The sequence below is a fragment of the Manis pentadactyla genome, chromosome 3, assembly GCF_030020395.1.
Source record: "Manis pentadactyla isolate mManPen7 chromosome 3, mManPen7.hap1, whole genome shotgun sequence".
Taxonomy (NCBI): domain Eukaryota; kingdom Metazoa; phylum Chordata; class Mammalia; order Pholidota; family Manidae; genus Manis; species Manis pentadactyla.
Window position 1 is genome coordinate 116,571,647 of NC_080021.1, and position 14,042 is coordinate 116,585,688.

The 14,042-nt window shown below is 35.3% G+C and overlaps 1 protein-coding gene across 7 annotated transcripts in view; it reads right to left on the reverse strand.

Moving 5' to 3' along the window:
• Positions 1–14,042, reverse strand: part of ZNF438 (zinc finger protein 438) — a 184,322-nt gene that overhangs the window by 13,616 nt on the left and 156,664 nt on the right. For 5 of the 7 annotated variants that reach the window (XM_036912230.2, XM_057498350.1, XM_036912235.2 and 2 more), the window contains one exon: positions 10,558–10,625. The exons of 1 other annotated variant lie outside the window; for it this stretch is intronic. In XM_036912230.2, the coding sequence (XP_036768125.2) occupies positions 10,558–10,625 (68 nt within the window). Of the gene's footprint in view, positions 1–258; positions 3,207–10,557; positions 10,626–14,042 lie in introns of those variants that run through there. One more of the 7 variants, XM_057498348.1, reaches the window with a different exon arrangement.

Genomic DNA, 14,042 nt, shown 5'->3' on the forward strand with positions numbered 1-14,042 from the left:
TTTATCTCACTTCTGCTTTATCTATAGCTCACACTGATTTAGCAAGCTTTCCTACACCTCAGCTTTTATGTCAAATAGTTTGTGATTTGTAAGTACAAATGCACAGAACCATGTGTTCTCTTGTTATGTGGACAATCACTCCCTAAAACTCCTGTTTGGTCAAGTCCTGACTGTTACTTATTCCTTTAACCTTAACATAGAGTGACCACCTACACTACTGACACCTTGAAGAAAATAAAGAAAGAGAAAATGCAGTACCTGGCACTCTGTAGAACTGAGGTCACTGGGTCTGTGGTAGTCACCGTAGTGGAGCTGACCAGGCTGACTGTGGATGAGTTAACCAGCATATGCAGATTCTGAGGCACAGTTAATGCAATCAGGTGCTGACCTGAGCTACTACCAAGAGGGAAGCCATTGAAGTTTGCAAGCTGTGGGACCACTTTGGAATCCTTTCCTTTTGAGTTCTGCCTGGCTTCTCCATCACTATCTTTATTGTTAGTTGGGTGACAACTACAATCTCTGGCCAAAGGAGACATTTACTCTCATCTACAGGTTAGGAGAAGGTAAGCACCACCTCTCCATTTTCCCTGAAGAGGTGGAGTGGTTCTGTACCTATGTTCTCTTGTGCTCCAGGCTCTGCACACTTGCATCATGTGTACATAGGGAGATACTCCTGGTTTGGGAGGGTTGGACTTGAACCCATGTCTGTCTGGCACCAAAGCTGCTCTTTTCCCACCCATTCTAACACTGAACTTTCTGCGGAGTCTTGCAATTTATCTGTTTATGTGTCATTCTCCTCTAATGGCTAGTTAGTACCACATAATCCATCTCTATGGTGAGAAAATAAAGATTTTTTTTGACTGACCCAATCAGTGTGTAGCTGTCAGGAGAGAGTTAGCTTCTTTTCTTTAACAGGAATGGGTGGCATGGTTGCTAGAGATCAGTAATGAAAGTTACCTAGAGTGATTTCTAAAAGCCAGGCTTCTTACATGGGTGGCCTTCTTCTACAGAGCTTCTGGGGACCATATCAAGCTTACACTAAAATGTGACTTTTAAAAGCAACAATTATACAATAAATTGTATGATACTTTTAAGTACTGACTTCAAGTAGTTTTTTATGATGAACAAAAATGGAGAAAAACAATCATCACTAAGGTCTTTTATAAATTTAGAAATAACATACATTTCTTAGATATTTTCTAATCTTGTACCACCTGCCTGTAAAACTGACGTCACTGAAGCACATTAGGACTGAATGAAAAAGTCTAAAAATGTTGAAAGAATGTATCTAAATTCCTCATTTTGTTAAGTCCTGCCCCTTTAGTAAAGTTGATTAAACATCAGTGCTGTGGCCTATGGTTTGGATCTGGGGAATTTTCCTTTCTTGGGGGTAAGGAGGAATCAAGACAAATTACATTATATATAAGAAAAAGAGCAGATGTCTGGCTTTGGATCTTCCATTTACTATTGAAATGAGTCTGAACAAGATAATAACCATTATTTGCCACAGTTTTTCCCTTTAACAAGACAGGGTTACACTGGATAATTTCTCAAAGTGGTGTCTGCAGACCCTGGGGAGGGTTCCAGCACTCTCTTTTCGTATGAGTAATAAGACGCCACTTTGCTTTGTCACTGTGTTGACCTTTGCACAGGTTGCATGGAGGGGGCAAAAAAGATAATTGGGAGCAACTGCTCTGGCACCCTCATCTAAATGAAGGCAGTGACAGCAAACTGTTCGAGGAGCAGCCTTATTCTGCACCACTATGCTCTGCCAGTAGAACAACAAAAAACCAGTACGAAAGTTTTATTAACTATGATCCTTACAACCCCTTTGAATACTGTGTGACAAAGTGGCACATGCTTGTAGGGTCCTTTGTACTGAAGCATGACGGCTGCCTTGAGGAAAAGCTCTGTGTGGTCACTGGAGCTGTGAAGCAGAACTAGCTGCTTTTTTCACGGAATAGCATTTTACTTGAAAGACCATCTGACACACATGTTGAAAGAACATATTCAGACTTGGGTATGTGGCAGACGTTCCCTCAAGAGTGAATGGACGGAGCTTGTGACCACTAGAAGAAACATCTGGCAGTAACCATTGCCAATGACAAAAAATCATTCTTCTGAGAGGCAATTAGAATTTTGGAGAACTTGAATCCATCACCAGGAGCTTGAAGCTTCCTAATACTCAATGATTTTTCAGATGAGACTGGTGGTTCCATTGACAAATATAATTTGTAAAATACTGTATAAAATGATGTATAAGATCAGATGTATAACTCAGTGAACGAATGTTTTCTAAATGACCAATGCCTGATGTTGCATGGACAAGTAAAAGACTCCAGTGTCAGACACCCCAAAATGTAACAGAATACAAGAAGTATAGCAAGACGTTTTCACATTTCATATTACAACTAAACTTTAAGAAGTTACCTGACTCGGGGAAATTCAATCACAGTTATCTATAATGTTTTGGTGTGGTATCAAAGAGAAACATGCATGGCTATCTGAAAAGGTGATTGAAAGACTCCCTCCCTTTCCAGCTACTGTAAAGCTGGGTTTTCTTCAAATACTTCAATATAAATTATGTATCACAACATCCTGAATGAAGGGCCAGATATGAGACTACAACCATTTTTAATGAAGCCAGATGTTAGAGATATTTGCAAAAAACATAAGTCAATGCTACTCTTCTCACTGGTCTTTGGTTTGGGAAAATATGGACAATTATATAAATTATGTTAGTTCTGTTAAGCTGTAATAAGCTTATTGTTGTTTTAAAATGAACTCACACATATTTTTTCAGATTACAATATCAAATACAGTAAACACCAATAGATGCAACTGACATAAATAAGCGTTCTTTCAAGTCCTCAGTTATTTTTACGAGTATAAGGGGATCCTGAAACTAAAAAGTTTGAGAACTGCTGAACTAGATGAAATTTAATGTCCCAGCTCTTTTGAGATTGTATGATTTGGGGTTGTATATATAAATGAAAATAGAAAATAAAATCTGGAAGTGTCTTGCTTTTGGTATGTAAGTTTTTGTTTCTTTCACCTTTGTTGCCTTATGAGAATATAATATGGCAGTTTCATAGGACAGAATTTTGAAAACAGTGTTAAAAGGTAATTTATCCTAAAATTATAATTAAAGTATCACTAGTTGGAAATGTTAGAATACAGAGTAAATAATAAAAGCTTAACTAAAGTCTTATAAATATGCAATGCTTCAGAAATTTATTTGAATTTCTATTCATAGAATATCTCATAAATTATATTTAAATGAATGACATTTGTATTTTTCCTTCTTGGTAGTACACACTCTTTAAAAAAAACAGTGCAGTGCTTTTAAAGAATTTTTCTTTTAATAAAATGCATTCAAAATCACTTGAAATAACTTTAACAAAACCAAAATAATCATAATTTGCTGTTACTAATCTAAGTTGGATGCTGGAATTTCTGTAGATGTTTTTAGGATTCTGGTGCCCATTAATTTAAAGATGAACAATGTGTTTCTTAAAAGCATTACTTAATTTATGAATTTCTATTCCCATTAGCATTAGAATTTTACAAACATAAAATGCCTAACCTATATAAAGGCTTACATAACATCCCAAATACCCCTGTCAAACTTCTTTGCTTTTATCCCTGCTCAACTCATCACACCAACCATCTGCATAAATAAAGATGTAAGCATCTGCTATATGGCAAAGGGTCTCATGGGCAGATGTTTCCATCCTTGTGTTCATGTCACTGGGGTTGGATACATTATTTGAACAGATGTACACAATCTGAAAGTGTTTTGTCCCACAGTGAAATGTCTCCAACTGCTTTCTATCAAAGTACATAAATGCTATTTGCACCTGCATTTATGTTAATGATATAAAGGCAGCAGGGGTTCTGACAAACTGAAATGTGATGTATGAAATATATTTGCATGGTTAATTGGAGTTTCTGAGAGATTCTGCTGCCAAATGGCCATACTGACACTGATACATGCCCAAGTGGATTATCTGATTTAAGTCTGCTTTTTAAGCAGTGGAAGAATGGCTATTTCAAACAACAAAAATATCCATACATCTGAATTTACTAGCAAGAATATTCCAAACTCTAGTGTTTCATCTCAAAATAGGAAAATAACTTCCAGCATAAGGTCTACCTGGTAAGTTTTAGGCCACCCAGGTCATTTCCATTTTGTTCTACAAGGAAATTTCTGTAGATATGTGTGTGTTTTCCATTTGTGCTTCTGTCAACAACATAACATGCTAATAATCCATAGTGGTATTTTGCAGAGGTTATTATACTGGAAAGTCCCAATTTTCAACATTAAGCAGTTAACCAAAAACAGCTTGAAAAATGTCAATTGGTACTTGATCTGCAACGTAAAACAGTACCAAAAGTCCAAGAACAGCATTTATACTACTAGTTAATATCAAAATGTTTCCATATGAATGTCACATATTTGGAAACATAGTATTTTGGTTAATACATAGGGAGTATTTTTTCCCCCAATAATGAGGTCACAAAGCCATGTTAACCATTAAAGGCCAGCTTCAAATTACAGTGGTTCTCCTTGCTACTGTGCAATGAATGTGAGGGATGAAGAGCCAAAGAATTTGCAGCAATAGTTAGTTGTCTTGGTGGCTTCACTGAGCTAAAGACATGTCACTTTCAAATAATATATGTATTACCTAAAGAACTTGACATTGATAATATCAACTTTGTACAAAGTTATTACATCTGAGTTAAATGTTATTCAAAATAGCTTTTATTCTGAAAATTATTCTGAAGACTTATATTGAACTTTATTAAAAAAGTGTTTAAAAGGTGCATTCATACACAGTTGATCCTCATTACCCACAGATTCTGTATTGTGAATTCACCTGCTTGCTAAAAATTTATTTGCAATCCCCAAATCCATACTGGTGGTACTTTGGTGGTCAATTGTGGACATGCACAGGCAGAAAATTTGAGTCACCTGATACACATGTTCTAAGCAATGGTTGACATGATGCCTTGTTTCAGCTCTTATATGCAAATTAAGTGTCCTTTTTGCAGTCTATTTAGTGTGACATTTTTCATATTCTTTTCTTTTTTTTGGTGATTTCACTGTTTAAAATAGCTGTCAAGCATTAAAATACATCAAGCAAATAGTTGCTGTACTGTCCAGTGTTCCTGAGCATAAGAAGACTGTGCTGTGCCTTACGAAAAAAACATGTATTAGATAAGCTTTATTTAGGCATGAATTGTACCGCTCAATTGTCAAGGAATCAATATCAAATTAGGTTCTGTATTGAATATCAAAAATGCTGTGTTCTGACCAGAGGCTCACAGGAACCTAACCCTTTGTGTCCCCTAGGGGCAGTGGCTCAAGATTAGCTAATTCAGTGTTTGAAGTGACTTTGTAGAATGTTAACTATTGTAAATGACAAGAATCGACTGTACCTAATCTCATCTGACTTCTGGGGAGAGAATTATTATCCCTACTTGAAAGATGAAGGGCCTAAGGCTCACTGATGTAGCCACGATCATGAAGTCTAAAAAGAAGGCCAGAAGAATAACCAGAGCTTGACTGTCCAGCCCTTGGCCTAAAAGCTCTGACCTGAGCCCTTCACCTGACTGAGAGGGAAGAGGAGGGGCAGGAGGAGAAGATAACATAACAAAGGCACTCAACAAACTGCTCTAATACCATGTTGGAAAGAGTGAAACTGTTACATAACAAGATAATAAACCATTTTTTGATTAAATTCTCAATAAAAAGTAAACTCAAACTTTTGATGCCCAGCCCAGTTTTACTAGTTAAAACTGGGCCCTAAGGGTAGAACTTAGTTTGGTTTTCCTTTCTTGCCCTTTGCTCCTTGCTTATTGCCTCTTCAATAATACGTTTTTGTTAAATGAATGCATACATCTGAGAACTCCAGCTTGCTATTTCACTAAAAAATAAAAATTAAAATGTTTTTGCAGGACCTAAATAATAAGACTTTTACCAAGTATTTGAGAGTTTAAAACATTTACAACAAAATTTAATGTATATTTGAAAACCCACTACATGCCAGAGTGCTTTAAAGGCTGCCAAAGACAGAAAATTCATCAAGAAGTTTAAAAAAACTTAACAAAGAGTCTAACATAAGATCATTTTTCTAAACTTTAAATATGTATGAATATTAACTAGTTACTCCAAATGTTCCTTTCTTGAGTTCTAAAATGTTATATTTATTAATACCAAAATGTTTATGTCTGTAAGATGTATGTATGTATTTAGGTATCTATAAGACAGGATATATTTTTAGGCTGTGCCATAATTTAAGTATTTTATTGTATCAGAAAATCCAGTTTTATTTTTCAGAGCCCCAAATCTGAATTCACATGATAGACAGTAATGGACATGGCTTCACAGTTATGTAATATGCAGATTCTGAAATTAGGAGTTGTACAGTACACATTAGCTAACTGCAGTGGTTCTGGAGGGGGTCATTAAGACCCACTGTGTCTTGCCTCAAAGCATCTGCTGTCTTCCACCCCCATTTATTATTACACTCATTGAATAAAAATAGCTCTCACAATTTGAAAACTCTGGTTAAACAATACAAATATTATGACAGAGCTGAGAAATATATTAGAAGACCTGTATAAGGAGACCTACTTCAGAAGACTTGCCTAGGAAATGGCAAATGACTCAGAATTTTGAATGACTCCAGTAAACAGACCCTCTCCGGACTTAAATGAATATTCTTTACTGATCAATGAACAGCACTTGATTTAATAAGCTCTTTTAACCACTTCATCCTGCCCTCTCCAAGGTACAAACTTCAATCCCTAATTGGCAAAAACATAGTGAACTTTCTACCACATAAATAATATAAGCTGTCCCTGTCACAGAGCCATTTAGTGAAGGTCTCACCGCCGTGAGTTTCCTCATCACGGAAGCAAATAAATTCATTTGTGCATTCAATCACTGTGGTAGTTTTGTCTTTCCTTCAACAAATTTACAGTGGAAGTTACAACTGTAGTTGGCTTTACCATGTTGTCTACCTGCCTTTTGTTCCCCTCAAAAGCATGGTTTATCACTTGTTTAAATTTACTATTTTCCAATACAAAATACCCATTCTTAAATTTCTACTATCATATCATTTGAAAATATCAAACAACAAAAAGAAAAGGAAGTTATGGGAAAACCATAAATCCTATTTCAAATCCCAAATGCATGAGAAGATAGAAAATTGTAACAATGTAAGTCTAATGAGTTCCTGGATATTCTATAAATAATACTTTCACATAGAAAGGAATAATGGCAGCACTAACTTATAGTGGAAAACTTTTAATATAGTAAAAATTATCATTAGAGTGATATTACAATTTTAAATCTCTTTGTTCAAAATAAGAAAACATTTAACTAGAAGGCATGAGAATTTCTAATTCATTTCCTTTAGTTCTTTCCTAGCTTTTAACCCGTATCTCTTGGTTCCTAAATTCCAATTGGATGACTTCTATACCTGTGTTGATGTCCTGAGCAAGTGTTATCTCCTTTCTGTTTCCTAACTGGCCTCAAAGCTTCTGGCTTAACCAACTGTCCCTTCATCCAGGTTCTCAAAGTTTGTCATACTCACTGCTAACACAGCATTCGTCATGTTATACTCAGTTAATTACATACTTGTCTGTTCTTCTAACTGGATTTTGTATTTTCTAAAGGTACCAGCTCTGTCTGATTTATCTTTGGATCCCTCAGAGCATCTGACATAGTTCCTGGTAGGTATTTTACTTTGGTGATCACGAAATCTGCTTCCACCATATGAAATTTTGTTAGGAGATACTATGTGATGCAATGGATTTTCTTAAGACTCCATAACTCTGCTGGTGATGTCCTACCTCAATTTCAAACATTAATGTGTATGATACATGTGTATGTTTATAAGGTCTGAAATTCAAAAGTACCACATAATTTATAGATAGCCATCAAATGGTTTGCTAAATAAATCACTCAGCATTTAATTAATAAATGACATATGCCCAGCAAACTTCTCATGATTATGTTTGATGACAGAAATATAAACAAAATCTGGTATTTTTCTTTGTTAAAAAATAGTAGTAATCCAGGATACACAGAAAGCATTTGCACACATAAATTGAATAACTGGCTTCACTGTACTATACTATTTCTCCTTCTGATATAATTTCCCATGATACACTTCACTGTACTATACTATTTCTCCTTCTGATATAATTTCCCATGATACAAATTAAAATTTCTGTCTACTATGGTTTAAAGTAGATTTAAGCATTCATATATATAATTAAGCATAACATGTTTGAAAAAGGGAGTGATCTAAAAACAGATAGAAATATTCTTTATAAATTTACAGTGTGACATGGGACAAGTAGTGAATTTTGAATTTTGATAGATCTGGGTTCAAATTTTAGCTCAGTCTCTTAACTGGTTGGTGATATTTGTAAAAGTTCCTAATCTCCTTGAACCTTTAAAATAGAAATTATATCTAACTTATTGTGAGGAGTAAATTTTCAAAAGGATGTAAAGTTGTAGGTAGAATGACTATCACACTGGAGGCACTTGATTAATTGAGCCCTCTTAGCTAATATCTCTCTTTCTCTGTCAAATTCCGGGCTTGGGGCTTAAGCATCTTTGGTCTCAGAGAAAACTAACAAAGAATTTACTAGAGTTGTTGAATTTCTAGCTAAGCATGAAAGCACTTTTATTTCTGGTCAAGTCAATAGGGGTAACTATGCTTGTGCAACAGCTCAGAGAAGTAGACACAAAAACAAAACAAAATAAACCTTGATAAGAAGCAAAGAAACAAGAGCAGTGAGTGGTGACATGCTTTACTGCACTGTTACCGGCCAGAAGCCAAGCAGCTCATTGCTGAGTTACTCACACAGACTCCGTCCTCTTAGAGCTGGAAGAGAATGTCTAGCAATCCTGGCTCCACTAATAAGGAAACTGAGGCTTGGGGGCAAAATAACTGTCTGAGTTTCCACAGCTGGTTGGAAGCAGATCTGGGAAAGGAGCCCAGCTTTCCTGACATGTGGACCCACTACTCCTCATAAGCACTCACACCTCTCCTTGTTTGCTTAGATGAAGAAGGTGATACCAGCTAGGACACGGACCTTCCAAATGCTCAATCAGCTACATACTACAGCAGAAACCTTCTAAAGAACAGAGACCAGAAAAAGTTCATGGGAAATGCACACTTTTTATTTCCAGTTAGGGTTGCTCTCCTCCCTCTCACTGCCATCTCTTCTCTTGCCCTAGAGTTCAGGTTTGCATCTTGTGTGAGTCTCAAGGATTCTACTCTCCCTCTGCCCAAATATCTGAGAACCAAGCCAGAGGGTCTTCTGTGTGTTTACTTCCCATGGGTCCCCTGGGATCATGCTCAGACTTTTAAGAACCTTGTAGGCATCCCAAGTAGGAGGCAGCCATGCCCATCTCATTGCATCAGCCTCCAAAGACGGAGAGAGCCCAGATGTTAATGATAACCATTAACAGCAATGACCACTATCATCTTGTAAGTGCCTACTACACAATTAGCAATATGCAGAGTGATGTGCATATATCTCTCTTCATCTCCATAAAACCTATAGGGTGGGTAGGACTTAATATGTTCATTTGGTAGATTTATAGATGAGAAAGCTTAGTTCAAGTAATGTGACAGACATCATGCAATTCAGTGGAAGAATTGAGTTTCAAACCCAGATTCCATGCTCTTTACAGCTGTGGCACTACCATTCTTTTTGGCAGAGAGATCAAAGAGTGTCTGCTCCAGTTAAGAGTTCTTTATAGCAAATTCTCTCCGTTCACTAAAAGTTATATCTTCTACTAAGGAAAACCAATTCTGCATCATTAAAGGCATTCTTTTTGTTACAAATATATAAAAACTACTTCTGTTTGTAAAGAATATGTAGGGGCAGGGGAAAGACTTGAATTCCTCTGAAATGTTAGAGGTCACCCTTGATAGTGAGGAAAATTTAATTAGTCTTCATTCAGAAAGGACTCAATCACCATCTGTAAACTGGTTTTCTGAAAGCTCCTGTTAAAAAGTCATAATTTTCTTTTTTATGAATCATACAGAGGGGAAATGGTTTTTCTTATTAAATGGGTATGGGAAGAAACGGGTCAAAGAAATGTATAAGCAAAGTTCTCTCCATGTGTGTTGTGTGTGCATGTGTGTATGTGAATGAATAAATATATGTGCATATAGTCTTCTCACTAAAACACATGTCATCCTGTTTCACTAAAGCCAATACTCGATAATTTCATTAGACATCTGTTAGAATCAGCTAAGTGCCAGCTAACAGCTTGGCTCTGTGAGTTCCGTGTGGGATGAGATGGCCCTGCTCTCAAGGAGCTCTCAGTATAGGAGATGTGTCCCTATAATCCAGGAATCAATACACTCAAGTAATTTACCAAAGAAAACCAACTTTTATAGAATTTTCTTAGTTCCAGGAAATAAGTCACATAATGGTTAGAGAACAGTGACATTAAATGTATCTATTACCACTATTTATAACATACGCATTACCACTTTCCTCAGTATGCCTTGCTCTTACCTTGATCTTTTGGTGGCACTGAGAGTGAGTTCTGCATTATGATGTACTTGAGTTGAATAGTAACTTCCCTAAAAACAACCAGGCACAAATAATAATTAGAAAATAATTGAACTGCCACATTAATACATATAAAAAATATAAATTATAAGCTTTTAAAAAAGTTTCTATTTATAACTATATGTGTAATAAGAAATGGACTTAACTATTAGGAAACTGATGTTTTAATTTCCTTTTCATTTTTATACACACAGAACTTTACTGAATGTACTGGTGTGGGCTTAGAGAGGGAAGTAGTGACACATTGAGAGAGGGATTATATTTGTATCTCTGCCCTCAGAGAGTCAGGGAAATGTGCAAGTAGGAAAATTAAGGTTCCCCCAAAATGCCCTGCCTGATAATTATGTTTCATACACTCTATTTAAGAAGAAATAACTAAAATGTTTAACAATACAGGTAAAGGTAGTATTATTGCAATATAATCATTTGGTGGAATATAACTCAGTCATTAAAATGTGATTATAAAGATTATGTAGCAACATGGAAAATGCTGATGACATAATACATTGAGTGAGTATTCTAAATGGCATACAACTAGGATTACAACGATCAAAAAAACAAAAGTACCAAGAAATCCATGGTAGCAAATATGTTAATGTATATAGAGTAGCATTGTGTTTGCTGGTGGAATTACAGGTATTCTCCTCTCCATTTTATCTATTTCCCAAATCATCTATAATATGGAGTCCTATGTTAATAAACTATTTGAATGTAAAAATAAGGCAAAGTAGCATTGTGTTTGGTGGTAGAATTACATGTGTTCTCCCCTCCATTTTAACTATTTCCCAAATCACCTATAATATGGAGTCCCATGTTAATAAACTATTTGAATGTAAAAGTAAGATAAAGTCCTTGAAAAAGATAAATATTTTCATAAGCCTTCAAACACAGAAGTGTTTCTCAGCATGACACCAAAGACAGGAGCCATTAAGGTATTAAGGTAAAGGCTAATGAACCTTTTCATTAAAAATTTTAAATGTTTTTTCAATAGAAAAATTAGGCAAAATTAAAAGGCATGACTTCCGTTTCCAGTCAAGAGTGAGTAACTGAATAACAGATTTGTCCTCCTGCCTGAAATAACCAAAACACACACAAAATATATAAAGCAGTATTTCAAAACATTGGACATCAGGTCACAAAAGACTGATCTCTGAGGGACAAGCAATAAATAAGATGAGCTCTAGGACAATGCTGAGGAAGGGAGAACCCTGGTGGAGATTCCCAGAATAATGGAGAAAACAGAGCTGCAGAGAAGGGGAGAGAGCAACGAAAAGGGTCCCTGTGGACTATTCACTTGCGCAAGTGAGGGAACTACCTGAGGCAGGGAAAGATCCAAGGCACTCAGTACTCAAAGCATGACAGGAATAGTGCTTTTTCCTACCAGCCAGACTGAAAAAAAAAAAAACACCTAATTCACAGGACATTGGATAGTATATAAAGAAGGGTCTTGCCTTATTAAAGGCAATTAGCCCTACACCAAGCATCTCTCTAGTTTCACTACAAATTTTAAAGCAAGACCTAAAAAGATTAAACTGTTTCCAAGTCTTAACTGTGTATTTAAAACAAAGTTCAAGAATACTTACAGAAATTCAAAGAATATCCATCACCCAACAAAATAAAATTAATAATGTATGAGATCTAATGAAAATTATCAAACACAGAAAGGAGAAGGAAATATGAGCATATGTAGGAAATAATTAAAATTAATCCTGAACTGACACAAATGTTGGAATTAGTAGACTAGGATATTAAATGTATAACTGCATTTTATATGTTCAAAAAATTAAGTATGAACAGGTGAGATCTAAAAAAGACCCAAACAAAATTTCCAGACATGAAAACCACATATAAGATGAAAAATATACTGGTTGAGATTAACAGCATATTACACATCATAAGAGAATATTAGCAAACTTGAAAGCATAGTATGGAGACTATCCAAAATGAAACACAGGAAGAAGAGTCAAAAAAAAATGAACAGATCATCAGTGAGCTGTCAGACAACTTCAAGCAGCCTTATACATCAGTAATTAAAGAAGAGATGGAAGGAGAGACAATTCTTCTAAGAAATAACAGCAAGAAATTTTCCAAATTTTAATGAGGTTATAAACACACAGATCCAAGAAGCTGAAAAAACCCAAAGCAAAAGAAAGATGAAAATTAAACCAAAGCATATCAGGACCAAATTGCTCAAAATCACTGTACAAAGAAAATAAAGGCACACAGGAAGATACATTACATACAGAGGCATAATGATAAGGGTGACAGCAGATTTCCTGTTGGAAAAAATGCAAGTGAGATGAGAGTGGAGTAGAATCTTTGAGGTACTGAAAGAAAAAAATCCTGTTTATCTACAGTCCTACATCCAGAGAAAGTATCTTTAAATAATAAAGGAGAAATAAAGACATTTTTGTAAATACAAAAGCTGAAAGAATTCATCACAAACTCACCTACACTATAATGTCCTTCAGGCAGAAGGAACATGATACCAGATCAGAATATGGATCTATGCAGAGAATAATGGAATACATGGTAAGCATTTAAAGCTTTTTTCTTAATACTTAAATCTCTTTAAATAGAAATAGGTAGTGCAATGTGGGGCTTATAACATGTAAAACTAAAATGTGTAATAGGGTAAAATCTGAAGGGAGATATGTGAACAGAAGATTGTAGGATTCTTATACTACAGGTGAAGAGGTATAATATCACTGGAAGATAGATTATGATAAGTTAAACATGCATATTATATAGCCCAAAGGAACAACTAAAATCACAAAAGAAAAAATTTTAGCTAGTAAGTCAACAACAACAAAAAGAACCCTAAGAATATTCAGTTTTCCAAGGGACAATGGAAAAGGCGAACAAAGAACAGATGGGACAAAGAAATCAAAAAGAAAACTAGAAGTGAATGAAATGCAAATGCAACACACCAAAATTGATTCCATTAAAGCAGTACATAGGGGGGAAAAGCATCTATATTAGAAAAGAAAGTAGGCCTACAGTCAGTGACCTCAGTTTCCACCTTAAAAACTAGTAAAAGCAAATTTAACCCAAAGTGAATAAAAGAAACGAAATAAGAGATCAGAGGAAATACATAAAACGGACAACAGAAAATAGATAAAAATTAAATCAGAAGCAGATTCTTTGAGAATATCAGTAAGCCTGATAAGTTTTTAGCTCAATTGATCAGAAGAAAACACAAATGACCAATATCAGGAATGAGAGAGGTGATATCACTATAGATACTTTCCAAAGTGGTTGCACTATATTTCCCTGATTTAAAAAACTACCTCTTCTAAGCAATGATGGAATTCATGTTTCTCAATATCTTTGCATTGATAAGAGGAAACAAATACCTTAAGGCTCAATTTTATTAAAATAATATAAGCTTGTAATACATAAATTCGACTAACAGTATTCATCATTTG